Source organism: Mobula birostris, chromosome 8, assembly GCF_030028105.1.
Source record: "Mobula birostris isolate sMobBir1 chromosome 8, sMobBir1.hap1, whole genome shotgun sequence".
NCBI classification, from domain to species: domain Eukaryota; kingdom Metazoa; phylum Chordata; class Chondrichthyes; order Myliobatiformes; family Myliobatidae; genus Mobula; species Mobula birostris.
In genome coordinates, this window is record NC_092377.1 from 14,645,266 (window position 1) to 14,659,843 (window position 14,578).

At 44.4% G+C, this 14,578-nt stretch overlaps 1 protein-coding gene across 5 annotated transcripts in view; it reads right to left on the minus strand.

The window, feature by feature from the left end:
* The window catches only part of smyd3 (SET and MYND domain containing 3), a 998,228-nt gene that overhangs the window by 190,848 nt on the left and 792,802 nt on the right, over positions 1-14,578 (minus strand). For all 5 annotated transcript variants that reach the window (XM_072264810.1, XM_072264809.1, XM_072264811.1 and 2 more), the window contains one exon: positions 1,222-1,289. In XM_072264810.1, coding sequence (XP_072120911.1) covers positions 1,222-1,289 — 68 coding nt within the window. The remainder of the gene's footprint in view (positions 1-1,221; positions 1,290-14,578) is intronic.

Below are 14,578 nucleotides of genomic sequence, written 5' to 3' on the forward strand. Positions count from 1 at the left end.
ACGAGTCAAATGCAGGCAAAAGGAGCTGCTTCAAACATCCTGATCAGCATGAATGAGTTGGACCAATTGGCCTGTTCCTGTTCTGTATAACTCCATGAGCCCAGATCTTACTGCATAAAGACACGGTCTGTTTTCTTTGCCGAGCAGTTTCAAACAGAATTGAACAGGGTGCAATCACCAACGATAATTATATGATGGAAGGAAAGTCACTGATGAAAAGACTGGACCAAGGAAGTCACCTTGAGGGTGTTCAGGTATAAATAACCTCTGACAATCACAGCCATTGCCCTTTATGTGAGGAACGATCCCACCACTGGACCCAGGAAAAACCAAAAGGGGTGTCATAAGTAAGGTGGGCAAGTGTCATGTGAGAGGACCACGGACAATGGTCTCATTTGCAGATTGAGAGGAGAAGTGAACGAGGGCAGCATGGTAGCATAATGCTTTTCAGCCCAAGTGGCAAGATCGGGGTTCGATTCCCGCCACTGTCTGTAAGGAGTTTGTACGTTCTCCCCATGACCACGTGGGTTTCCTCCGGGTACTCTGGTTTCCTCCCACAGTCCAAAAATGTATGAGTTAGGGTTAGTGAGGATGCTGCCCGGATTAGAGAACATGTCTTATGAGGAAAGGTTGAGCGAGCCTGGATTTAGGAATGAAGGAGGAAAAAGGCGACTATGAAATTATGAGAGGAATAGATAGAGAGGACAGCTAGCACCTTATTCCCAGGGCAGAAACGGCCAATAGCCGAGGACATCTATTTGTGGGAGGTGGAGGAAAGTTTGGGGGAGATGTCAGAGGTAAATACTTTACACACAGACGGGGAAGTGCATGCCGGGGTGGGGGAAGGGGCAGATACTTCATAGCTTCGTAGACGGGCACGTGGATATAGGTAAAATGGAAGGTTATGGGCTGTGTGAGATGGAAGAGTTAGATTGATTGTGGAGTAGGTTAAAAGGTCAGCACTATATTGAGATGTACTGAGCTCATCTCAGAAGCGCTACATTATATGTACTGTGAGTGTTTCCCCATTACCAAGGGATTGCTGGAGTGGAAATATCAGTGGCAGATGTGGAAACTGCAACAGCAATAAATAGCATTTCAAAACCACCTTTAAGTCATAAAATGCAGAAAACTTAAGTTGCGGTTTCTTTCCAAGCCAAAATCCAGCATCTGTGCTGCCAGAGCACGTGCTGCACATGTTGCCCAGTCCCCTCCGTGTACCTGGGATAGAGGCCAACACCAGCTTCCTGCATCTCGCCGTCACTGACAGTGAAAGAGTTGCACGTCACCTGTGTAAACAAGAAGGGAAATCCCGCGTTACACTGAGCCTCCCTGTGAGAGAAATGAGACTCCTGCTGGAACAGCCAGTTGCCTGTATGAAGCATCGGCACTGTTAGCTCTAGCTCTATGGAGATCCCACAGCAATGTTTCTCAGCCCCCTCTCACACCCCCCCCCACACTCTCTCTGTCCAACACACACACACTCACACACACACACACACACACACACACACACTCACACACACACACACTCTCACACACACACACACACACTCACAAACACACACACACCCCTCTCACGCTCTCTCTCTCTCATACACACACATCTTCTCACACTCTCTCTCTCACACACACACATACACACTCTCTCCCTCACACACACACACACACACCCTCTCACACTCTCTCTCTCTCTCACACACACACACACACACACACACACACACACAGGTTCTGCACTTGACGACTGCTTTCACTTTTACTGTGCATGGAGCAGAATAAGTTTTAAGGACAACACAAACTGTGTGTCAAGGAAAGGCTGTGGGTCGTGATATACCGGGGAGATGTGGCTTTGATTAAAAATTATTCTGAGAGATGGGAGAAGTAATTGCTTTATTATGTTACAGATACCAATTTACAGTGAAAAGCTTTGTTTTCCATGATATCCAGCCAAACTATTCCAAACATCAAGATAATACAAAAGGGAAATTTGAACTCAAATTTGGTGGGGTTTGAACTCACATTTTCAGGGTTTTGATCCAGCATGTTAAGGTACCAGGCTGTGCCCCAAGCGGACAGCCTGTGGGACATCATACAGGAGGGTGTGCTGCAGGGAGCAGCTGTGGATAGCCAGAAGAGCCGCTGTGCGGTGTACGGAGGAAGATGAGTGCAGGGTGGGAAGTGCGCTGTGATAGGGAAGAGGCTGAGCACGGAGGAAGTCATAGACTGACTTCCTTAAGATTAGCCTGAGTCTGGACGAGGTCCGTTGGCCGGAGCTCCAAGTCCACTGATCTCTGTGAGTCTCTGGAGAAGTTGCTTCTGCATTTTTCTAGAAGCTTCTTAGTTTTTCTGTAGCATATGTCACTCCGCACGAAGCTGGCTATTGCATTGGTTAATTGTTAACAATATCTTGTTATCTTTCTAGTCCGGGCTAGTTCTTGTATAAGACTACTGCAATTTCTCTGTTCTTTGTCCTTCTGTCTTTCATTCTTTGCTCTTATTACACTTAATAAACAGTCGTAAGCAACAAGTTTTATGGTTCTTTCTTGACTTCCATTGAACGTCTGGATAGCAAAATCACCAGATCCAACACCTACAGTACTCTCTATGAACTTGTCCAAATGCCCACTGATTGCTGAAACTTATGTACGTAGTTATTTGGAGATAGAGTGTGGAACAGACCCTTCCAGCCCACCCAGTAACCCACCTATTTAACATTAGCCTAATCACAGGACAATGTACAGTAACACACACAAAAGGACCTGCTGACTGAAACGTCAGCTCTACTCTTTTCCACAGATGCTGCCTGATGAGTTCCTCCAGTAGTTTAGTGTGTGTCACTTTGGATCTCCAGCATCTGCAGATTTTATCTCGTTTATTATTTACATTGACCAATTAATCTACTAACTGGTATACCTCTGGACTGTGAGAGGAAACCGGAGCACCCACAGGAAAAGTTCACGGGGAGAACAGACAAACTCCTTACAGACAGTGCCAGAATTGAACTCCGAACTCCAACACCCCATGCTGTAACAGCATCGCACTGACTGCTACAGTACTGTCTTTGCTGTGCATAAGCTGCAAATAGCTTGCTCGTAGACAAAGGTAAAATATTCTAATGACAAATATGGACACATTCATCAGGGAGTCAGACCACCCGAGGCAATGCTAACACCGATGATTCAATTAACACTTGACCTTGAATCTACACCATCAGAGGCCACTTTAATAGGTGTACCTGCTTGTTAATGAAAATATCTAATCAACCGATCATCTGGCAGTAATCTACTGCATAATAGCATGCAGACATGGCCATGAGGTTTAGTTGTTTGTTCAGACCAAATATCCGAATGGGGAAAAAGATGCGATCTAAGTGACCCGGACCGTGGAATGATTGTTGGTGCCAGATGGGGTGGTTTGAGTGTCTCAGAAACTGCTGACCTCCTGGGGTTTTCACACACAACAGTCTCTGGAGTTTACAGAGCATGGTGCGAAAAACAAAAATTATCCAGTGAGCGGCAGTACTGTGGGTGAAAACACCTTGTTAATGAGAGAGGTCAGAGGAGAATGGCCAGAACTGGTTCAAGCTCAAAGGAGGGCGACGGTAACTCAAATAACCAGGCATTACAACAGTGGTGTGTAGAAGAGCATCTCTGAATGCTCAACACATCAAACCTTGAAGTGGATGGGTTATGGCCCTAGAAGATCACAGATATATGCTCAGTGGCCACTTTATTTGGTACAGGAGGATTAGACCTATCTTTTCACATATTTACTTTGAAACTAATGGCACTACGATCACTAAATGCAAAGTGTTCCTGCACACAAACGTCTGTCACCTGCCCTGTCTCATTCCCTAATAATAGACCTAGTATCGCGCACTCTCTTGTTGAGACTTGTACGTACTGATCAAGGAAACTTTCCTGGACATATTTGACAAACTTTTTCCCATCCAGCCCTTTTACAGTGTGGGCGTCACAGTCAATATGTGGAAAGTTAGAATTGCCTACTATCACAACCTTATATGTCTTGCAACAATTTCTCTACAAATTTGTTCCTCTTAATCCTGTAGACTGTGTGTTGGGTGGTCTGCAATATAATCCCATTAACATAGTCATACCTTTCTACTCCTCTGTTCTACCCACAAAGCCTCACTAGACGAGCTCTCCAGTCAGCCCTGACTGAGCACTGCCAAGACACCTTCCCTGACTAGTAATGCCACTTTAATCTATCATATCTAAAACAATGGAACCCCAGGAATTTCAGCAGCTCGCCCTGTCCCTCCTGCAAGCAAAACTCACTAATAGCTAAAATGTCATAATTCCACATGCTGATCCATACCCTAAGCTCCTCCGCCTTTCCTACAATACTCCGTGCATTGAAATGAACACAGCTCAGGAAATTAGTCACGCCTTGCTTGACTTTTTAACTCCTGACCTTGTATGTAAATTTAACAACATCTTTCCCTCAACCACTCCATTATCAGTTCTGGTGTTTTGGTTCCCATCCGCCTGCAGACCAGACCTATCCTTTTCCATAATTAATTTGCTACTCATGGTATTATGATCACTCGATGCAGTTTAGTTTAAACACCTCTCTGCTCCCCAGGCAACATGTAAGCCTTCCCACTAGGGTATGAGTCCTCCAGGTGAAAACTGTCCCTTCTGTACAGGTCCCACCTTCCCTGGAAGAGCGTCCAATGATCCAAAAACCTCCCTCCTGCACCAACTCCCTATCCACATATCAGATTAGATTATTAGATTAGATTAGATTATGAGGACACTCTGTCCTCGTTTATTGTCATTTAGAAATGCATGCATTAAGAAATGATACAATGTTCCTCCAGAGTGATATCACAGAAAAAACAGGACAAACCAAAGACAAATACTGACAAAACCACATAATTATAACATATAGTTACAGCAGTGCAAAACAATACTTTAATTTGATAGAGAGCAGACCGTGGGCATGGTAAAAAAAAGTCTCAAAGTTCCGATCGACTCCCGATAGCCCAGATAGCAGGCGGCAAAAGGGAGAAACTCTCCCTGCCATAAACCTCCAGGCGCCGATAACTTGCTGATGCATTGAAAGCACTCGACCCCAGCCGACTCTGAGTCCGTATGAAAACTTCGAGCCTCCGACCAGCCCCTCCGATACAGCCTCTCTGAGCACCAGCATCTGCCAAGCACTTTGACCATGCCCCGGCCGCCGAGCAACAAGCAAAGCTGAGGACTGCATGATCTGCAGGGCTGCAGTGAGATGGAGGAACTGAGCGAAATACTTGTTAGTAGCGAAGTGGTGTTAGGTAAATTGAAGGGATTGAAGGCAGATAAATCCCCAGGGCCAGATGGTCTGCATCCCAGAGTGCTTAAGGAAGTAGCCCAAGAAATAGTGGATGCATTAGTGATAATTGTTCAAAACTCGTTAGATTCTGGACTAGTTCCTGAGGATTGGAGGGTGGCTAATGTAACTCCACTTTTTAAAAAAGGAGGGAGAGAGAAACCGGGGAATTATAGACCGGTTAGCCTAACATCGGTGGTGGGGAAACTGCTGGAGTCAATTATCAAAGATGTGATAACAGCACATTTGGAAAGCGGTGAAATCATCGGACAAAGTCAGCATGGATTTGTGAAAGGAAAATCATGTCTGACGAATCTCATAGAATTTTTTGAGGATGTAACTAGTAGAGTGGATAGGGGAGAACCAGTGGATGTGGTATATTTGGATTTTCAAAAGGCTTTTGACAAGGTCCCACACAGGAGATTAGTGTGCAAACTTAAAGCACACGGTATTGGGGGTAAGGTATTGATGTGGATGGAGAATTGGTTAGCAGACAGGAAGCAAAGAGTGGGAATAAACGGGACCTTTTCAGAATGGCAGGCAGTGACTAGTGGGGTACCGCAAGGCTCAGTGCTGGGACCCCAGTTGTTTACAATATATATTAATGACTTGCATGAGGGAATTAAATGCAGCATCTCCAAGTTTGCGGATGACACGAAGCTGGGTGGCAGTGTTAGCTGTGAGGAGGATGCTAAGAGGATGCAGGGTGACTTGGATAGGTTGGGTGAGTGGGCAAATTCATGGCAGATGCAATTTAATGTGGATAAATGTGAAGTTATCCACTTTGGTGGCAAAAATAGGAAAACAGATTATTATCTGAATGGTGGCCGATTAGGAAAAGGGGAGGTGCAATGAGACCTGGGTGTCATTATACACCAGTCATTGAAAGTGGGCATGCAGGTACAGCAGGCGGTGAAAAAGGCGAATGGTATGCTGGCATTTATAGCGAGAGGATTTGAGTACAGGAGCAGGGAGGTACTACTGCAGTTGTACAAGGCCTTGGTGAGACCACACCTGGAGTATTGTGAGCAGTTTTGGTCCCCTAATCTGAGGAAAGACATCCTTGCCATAGAGGGAGTACAAAGAAGGTTCACCAGATTGATTCCTGGGATGGCAGGACTTTCATATGAAGAAAGACTGGATGAACTGGGCTTGTACTCGTTGGAATTTAGAAGATTGAGGGGGGATCTGATTGAAACGTATAAAATCCTAAAGGGATTGGACAGGCTAGATGCAGGAAGATTGTTCCCGATGTTGGGGAAGTCCAGAACGAGGGGTCACAGTTTGAGGATAAAGGGGAAGCCTTTTAGGACCGAGATTAGGAAAAACTTCTTCACACAGAGAGTGGTGAATCTGTGGAATTCTCTGCCACAGGAAACAGTTGAGGCCAGTTCATTGGCTATATTTAAGAGGGAGTTAGATATGGCCCTTGCGGCTACGGGGATCAGGGGGTATGGAGGGAAGGCTGGGGCGGGGTTCTGAGTTGGATGATCAGCCATGATCATAATAAATGGCGGTGCAGGCTCGAAGGGCCTACTCCTGCACCTATTTTCTATGTTTCTATGTTTCTATCTTCCTATTTCTGGCATCACTAGCACGTGGCATGAATAGTAAGGCTCTCATAAGGTTAATTTACAGGTTAAGTCTGTGGTAAAGAAGGCAAATGCAAATGTTGGCATTTATTTCAAGGGGAATAGAATATAAAAGTAAAAAGATAATGGTGAGGCTTTATAAGACATTAGTCAGGCCGCACTTGGAGTATTGTCAACAGTTTTGAGCCCAGTATCTCAGAAAGGATGTGTTGTCATTGGACAGAGTCGAGAGGAGGTTCACAAGGATGATTCTGGGAATGAAGCAGTTAACATATGAGGAGTGTTTGCCAGCTTTGACCCTACACTCCCTGGAATGTAGGAGAATGTGGGGGGATCTCATTGAAACCTACAAAATGTTAATATAGGGTGGATGTGGGGAGGATGTTTCCTATGGTGGGGGTATCCAGAACTAAAGGGCACAGCCTCAAAATTGAGGGGCGACCTTTTAGAACAGAGGTAAAGGAGGAATTTTTTTAGCCAGAGAGTAGTGAATCTGTGGAATGCTCTGCCACAGACTGCGGTGGAGGCCAAGTCCGTGCGTATATTTAAGGCAGAAGTTGACAGTTTGCTGATCAGTCAGGGCATCAACAGATATAGCAAGAAGGCAGGTGTATGGGGTTGAGTGGGATCCGGGATCAGCCGTGATGGAATGGCGGAGCAGACTCGATGGGCTGAAGGGCCTAATTCTGCTCCTATATCTTATGGTCTTATGGTCTAATGATCACAACCCTGAAGCTCCTGTCCTTTAACTTTGCATCTAACTCCCTGAACTCACTTTGCAGGACCACAGGATTCTATACCCTCAAATCCTATGTCAACTCTTTCTAAGAATTTGATTTCATTTCCCACCAACACAGCCACACCACCCTCTCTGCCTACGTGCCTGTACTTTTGATACAAGGTGTACCCTTAGGTGTTAAGTTCCCAGCTATGCTCTTACTTCAGCTGTGACTCAGTGATGCACACAAAGTCCCTAACTGCACTGCAAGATCATCGACCTTATTCCGTATTCGCTATGCATTCAAGTATAATTCATGTATAGTCCTGTATTCATCACCTTTTTTGATTTTGCTCCCATGTTATACTTTACCTGCCTGCAATTTTGTCCTATCATCTCCCTGCAAACTGCGTCTATTTGTATACAAACTGCCCCATCCTCAGCCCTATCACTCCAGTTCCCATTCCCCTGCTAAATTAGTTTAAACACTCCCAAACAGCTCCAGCAAACCCGCCCACAAGGATATAGGCACCCTCTGATTTAGATATACCCTGTCACTTTAGTACAGACCGTACCTTCCCCAGAAGAGATTCCAATGATCTAGAAAGGATAAAGGTTTAGAGGGAACATTAGGGGGAACTTCTTCACTCAGAGAGTGGTGGGGGTGTGGAACGAGCTGCCATCTGACGTGGTAAATGCGGGCTCACTCTTAAGTTTTAAGAACAAATTGGATAGATACATGGATGGGAGAGGTCTGGAGGGTTATGGACTGGATGCAGGTCAATGGGGCTAGCGGAATAAAGTGTTGGCACAGACTAGAAGGGCCGAATGGCCTGTTTTCTGTGCTGTAGTTTTCTATGGTTCTATGGTTCTAAATCTGAACCCTGCCCCCTGCACCACTTCCTTAGCCACTCATTCATCTGTACTATCATCCTGTTCCTGCTGATTTATTATCCCTCTCAACCCCATTCTCCTGCCTTTTCCCAGTAACCTTTGAAGCTCAGGAACCTATCAACCTCCGCTTTAAATATACCCAATGAGTTGTCCTGCACAGCCATCTGTGGCAATGAATTCCACAAATTCACCACCCTCTGGCTAAATAAGTTCTTGCTCATCTCAATTCTAAAGGGATGCCCCTCTATTCTGAGGCTATACCCTCTGGTCTAGATTCCCCCACAAAAGGAAACATCCTTTCCACATCCACACTCTCTAGGCCTTTCACTATTCAATAGGTTTTAATGAGATCCCCCCTCATTCTTCTAATCTCCAGAAGGTTAGGGGTTTGGAGGACAATGGTCCAGGTTTGGGTTGATGAGACCAGGCAGACCTTGGCCTTTTCTCCTTGGAGCGACGGAGGATGAGAGGTGACCTGACAGAGGTGTATAAGGTGATGAGAGGCATTGATCGTGTGGATAGTCAGAGGCTTTTTCCCAGGGCTGAAATGGCTAACATGAGAGGACACAGTTTTAAGGTGCTTGGAAGTAGGTACAGAGGAGCTGTCAGGGGTAAGTTCTTTACGCAGAGAGTGGTGAGTGCATGGAATGGGCTGCCGGCAGCGGTGGTGGAGGCAGATACGATAGGGTCTTTTAAGAGGCTCCTGGATAGGTACGTGGAGCTTAGAAAAACAAAGGGCTATGGGTAACTCAGGGTAATTTCTAAAGTAAGTACATGTTCAGCACAGCCTTGTGGGCTGAAAGGCCTGTATTGTGCTGTAGGTTTTCTATGTTCTGTGTTCTTCTAGAATAAGAGTTTGGCACAGACTAGATGGGCCGAAGGTTTTGTTTCTGGACTGTACTGCTCTATGACCCTTTAGAGATACGACTGGCACCAGTTACCCTCCTGTCTCAGACTATGTACCACCACTCCACCATCACCTTGCTGTTTCTTCTTGCAGGGGGATGGGTGAATCTCTGGAACTCTCCAACCCCCTGGGGGTTGTGGATACTGGATCACTTATCAAAGAAAAGATGTGCTGACATTGAAGAGGGTTCAAAGAAGATTCAAGAAAGTGACTACAGGATTGAATGGCTTGTCATCTGAAGAGCGTTTGATGGCTCTGGGCCTGTATTTACTGGAATTCATAAGAATGAGTGGGTGACCTCATTGAAACCTATAGAATGTGGAAAGGCCTTGGTAGGGTGGATGTGGGGAGGACATTTCCTATGGTGGGACAGTCTAAGATCAGAGGACACAGCCTCTCAATAGAGGGACTTCCTTTTAGAACTGAGATGAGGAGGAATTTCTTTAGCCAGAGAGTGGTGAATCTGTGGAATTCTTTGTCACTTCATGTTTATTTAAGGCAGAGGTTGATTGGTCAGGGCATGAAGGGATACAGGGAGAAGGCAGGAGATTGGGGTTGAGAGGGGAAATGGGTCAGCCATGATGAAATGGCAGAGCAGATTTGATGAGCCCAGTGGCCTAATTTTGCTCCAATATCTTATGGTCTTAGTATGGTCTATTATATACCACCACTCCATCATCAGTCCTGAACCTTGTTGTGTCTTCTTGCATTGGGGGATGGGTGAACCTCCGGAATTCTCCACAACACTGAGGGCTGTGGAGGCTGGATCACCGAGGTTAAAACAGAGGCAGGGATTAATGGGGAACAGAGGAGGGATATGGGACCCGTCAGCCATGATTATATTGAATGGCAGGGCAGGCTGGAGGGTCTGTGGCCTACTCCTGCTCCTAACTATTGTAAATCCTGAAAGTCCTTACCCAGCCACACTCGGATAGCACCATTAATTCAGGTCACAGATGCTCAAGGCAGGAGTTTACCACCACCCTCTCAAAGACATTTGAAGGGCACTTTGTGGGAGGGGTTGAGGTTGTGGGAATAAATCCTGCCCTTACTGCTAACACCCTCCTCCCTGTAGCAAAGTATAAAAGCCACACTGGGACTGGATATGTCTAATTTGTAGAAAAATTAAATGTAAGTGTTCTTTTTAACCCCAGGGTCATACACAAAATTAAGATACCCGTGTAATGACACGTTAAAAGCTTAAGCATAATTTATTGGCACAAATGATGGCTTTCCACATTGTTAGGGGAATAAAAACTGTAACACAATTCTTAAAAAATGATCCGGTTTGTTTAGATAGTGGAAGCAAACTTGCAATTAGGTAAACAGTGATCCAAATTAAACAAGGGCTCATTTGGCCATCCCAAACTATATCGTTTGGTTTAGTGGATTCAGGGCCACACACACACACACACACACAGACACACACACACACACACACAGACACACACACAGACACACACACAGACACACACACACCCTATGGCCGTGGTCTGATTCAGCATTTGGAACAATATAAACATAACGACAGAGTGTGAACTGTTTTAACAGCACACAAAGCCTTCCTGGAAGTGATACTTAGTGATGAACATGCATCAAGATACAAAGGCCCGCTGTTATAATATCCGCATTCATCACACGGCTCGGCCTAACCCCGGCTGCGTCTCAAAACGTAAAGCATGGCTAAGTATGGCAGGACCATGAGGGGCCTTGCTCACTAGTGTGACAAAAGGCTTGTTAATAATTCCCTCTCAATTCACACATTGTGATGGTATTGGGTTCCCTGGCTGCATAAGCCCTAAACTCAAAAGAAGATTTTAAGCCCTATCTGACACAGATAGCTATGGGCTCCTCACTGTAGAAAGATTATACTGTATCCAACTACTCTTGAAGGACAAGTTTACTTCGCTGTCTAGCCTCCGCAGTGAGTTTTGGCTGCCAATACCCACCACTTGAGTGCTCCATCCTCCCTCTCTACCAAGGAGTAAATACTTCCAGCTAAAGAACTAGTTTATTTTTAATTATACACATTTAAATACAGATAAATAATTCTTAATACACATTTAACAATCATAGAGGATTTCTGATTTATAAAAGATTGCCAAATTACAATATATTTACAAACCGCAAGGGATTTCCAAGTACAGGTACAATTATAAACTAAAAGAACATGCCAGGGAGCTGCAGACAAATGACGTCCATCACTCAGACTGAAGGTTGACAAACAAACACTAGTTCTTTTTTCTGATGTTCTCCCTACCATTCCTAACAATCCCCAAACTGTGATAGTATTTATACTATTTTTGACATCACCTGCATCTGATATTTTCCGGATACTTTTTCTGGGACAAAGTAACTCACACAGATGGTCTTAAGAGCTTCTGGCAACAGAGATCCCAAACATCCACAATTAATGCTGTGAGGGCTGACCCCCCCCGCGTATACAAACATCCCGATATGTTTGATGTGCCAATTAACAAAACCCCATTGTCTTGTGTTTGGCTAATGGAGACAAGTCTCCTGGTCACTTTACTTTGTAAAGCTGTACCTCCAACTTCAAACTGAATGCAATTTACATTAAGAACCAGGAACTGCTTGTTGTTTACAACAAAAAACTGAGTGAAGATTATTTGTTAAAAGTTTAACTTAATCACCAATAACTCTGACCCTTTGGAAAAGTCAAGGTCAAACAGTTGTGTTTAGCTGAGTTTAGTAAGAAGCTTCTCAGGCCCTGGGGAATGAATATACATCACTACAATCTTTACTTAAAATCTAGGCTGACACATCATAGCAGCACTAAGGAGGTGGGAAGGAAATTGGAGTTGGAGTTGGAAGAGGAATTGGAATTCGGTTATTTTTGGTTATATGTACCAAGGTACAGGGAAAAGCTCGTATACCATTCATTCAGATCAAATCATTGCACAGTACTGCAGTAATTTTGTGTATTGGGCATCTTGCTGCCGCAAAAGACAAAGAAATTTCATACCATATGTGAGTGATGATAAACCTGATTCTGACACAGATCTCTGTTGTGGATTGAGAATGGAAAAGAGGCAGGGAGAGGGAATCATGGTTGGGAAAAGGGGACGGGAGAGGGGACGGAGGGGGGAAGCACCGGAGAGACCTTCTGTACCGATCAATAAACCAATTGTTTGGAATCAAATGACCTTGCCTGGTGTCTCAGGGCTGGGTGTGTCTGCCTCTGGAACTCCTTCCCTGTCACCTGTCTCACACCCTTCCCACCGCGCACCATGCTCGCCATTCCCAACATCCTTTGTTCCTATCAGATTTACAAATTGGCTCTCCACTACATGTTGAGAAGTACAGTACTACGCAAAAGTCTTAGGCGCACTAGCTATATATATGTGCCTAAGACTTTTCCACAGTACTGTACATGGAAGGGAGGGACATGGAGATAGCACAAAGGGAAAAAAATTCAGATGAGGCAAATTCCCAGTGTAAGCAATTTTTTTAAATTATCCTGGTAAATCAAAATGATTCTTGCTCCTGATGCCAACTAAATTTCACGCTATTTATTTCTCCAAAGCCCGTGTAAGCTTCACTTATATTTATCGGGATTTCCCAAAATACTATATATACTATTTCTAAGGTCCGACCAAAATTTACCCCTGGTTCTGCATCACTACAACAGATCGGCTTCTCACTATCACACTGGAATTTGCTGTTGTCACACATCCCACAGCAAATCACCTCCACCGTCAAACTAAGGGAATCAAGAACTAGAGGCCAGGGTTTTAAGAGGAGAGGTGACAGATTTAATACACACTTTTAAAAATTTCTATTTTGTGTGATTTTGATCGGGGCAGACTAGCTCTGCGGCCTGCAGTCAGCAAAAGGCACAGTGCAAAATTGAAATGAACTGAAAATTCCTGCACTGCTTCAATAACCTTGTATTGATATTTTATATCCTGTGCTTTCTGCTTGCTTAATACTGTTTGCACGATGGGTGTTTGAAGTTTTCTTTGAACGGCTTCCCCAGTGTTTCTTTGTTTCGTGACTGTCCGTGGGAAGACAAATCTCAGGGTTGTATATTGCATACCTACTTTGATAATAAATGTATTTTGAATCTTTGATGGGCAACTTTTACACCTACAGCATGGTCAATATGGAATGAGTGGCCAGAGGAAGTGGTTGAGGCAGGTACATCAACAACATTTACAAGACCCTTAGACAGGTGCACGAATAGGAAAGGATAAGGAGATGGAACAAATACAGGAAAATGGGACAAGCATGGATGGGTCACCTTGGTCAGCTTAGATCAAAAGGTCTGCTTCTGTGCCTGATGACTATGACTCCAAGCACACAATTCTGGGAAATCCTGATAAATATAAATGAAGTTTACACAGGCTTTGGAGAAATAAATAGCATGAAATTTAGTCAACATCGGGAGAAAGAATCATTTTGACTTACCAGGATATTTTTTAAAAATTGCTTACACTGGGTATTTGTCTCATTTTAATTTTTTTTCCTTTGTGTTATCACTGACAGTTAATTGACAACATCAATAAAATTATCTTGCAAACACACCTGAGTGATCACACTACCAAAGCTAGACTGATCTGAAGATCAAGGCAAAAAAAAGCACTAGGATGCCAAATTGACACAAAGTGTCTCAAAAGAATAGTGATCGTACTTCAAGTGCAATCTATAAATTAAAGCTTTCTTTTTCCTCTCATAATCTTCCGCTTGTCCCCTCTGTACATTTAGCGTTCTCCAAGTTCACATAAAACTGGCTGGAAGGTGGGTGGGCAAGGTGAAGAGCCGGAGAAGAAATAATCTAATTGGAGAGGAGCGTGGACCATAGGAGAAAGGGAAGGAGGAAGGGACCCGGGGGAAGTAATAGGCAGGTGAGAATAAGTGAAAGGTCAGAGTGAGGAACAGAGGGGAAGGGGTTATTTGTTTACTGGAAGGAGAAATCAATACTCATGCCATCAGGGGGAATTAAGGGTTATGGGGAAAAGGCAGGCAGGTGGAGATGAGTCCATGGTCAGGTCAGCCATGATCTTATTGAATGGTGGAGCAGGCTCAACGGGCCAGATGGCCGACTCCTACTCCTATTTCTTATGTTCTTGTGTTCCCTGTGTTTCAATAATACTTCATTGGTTG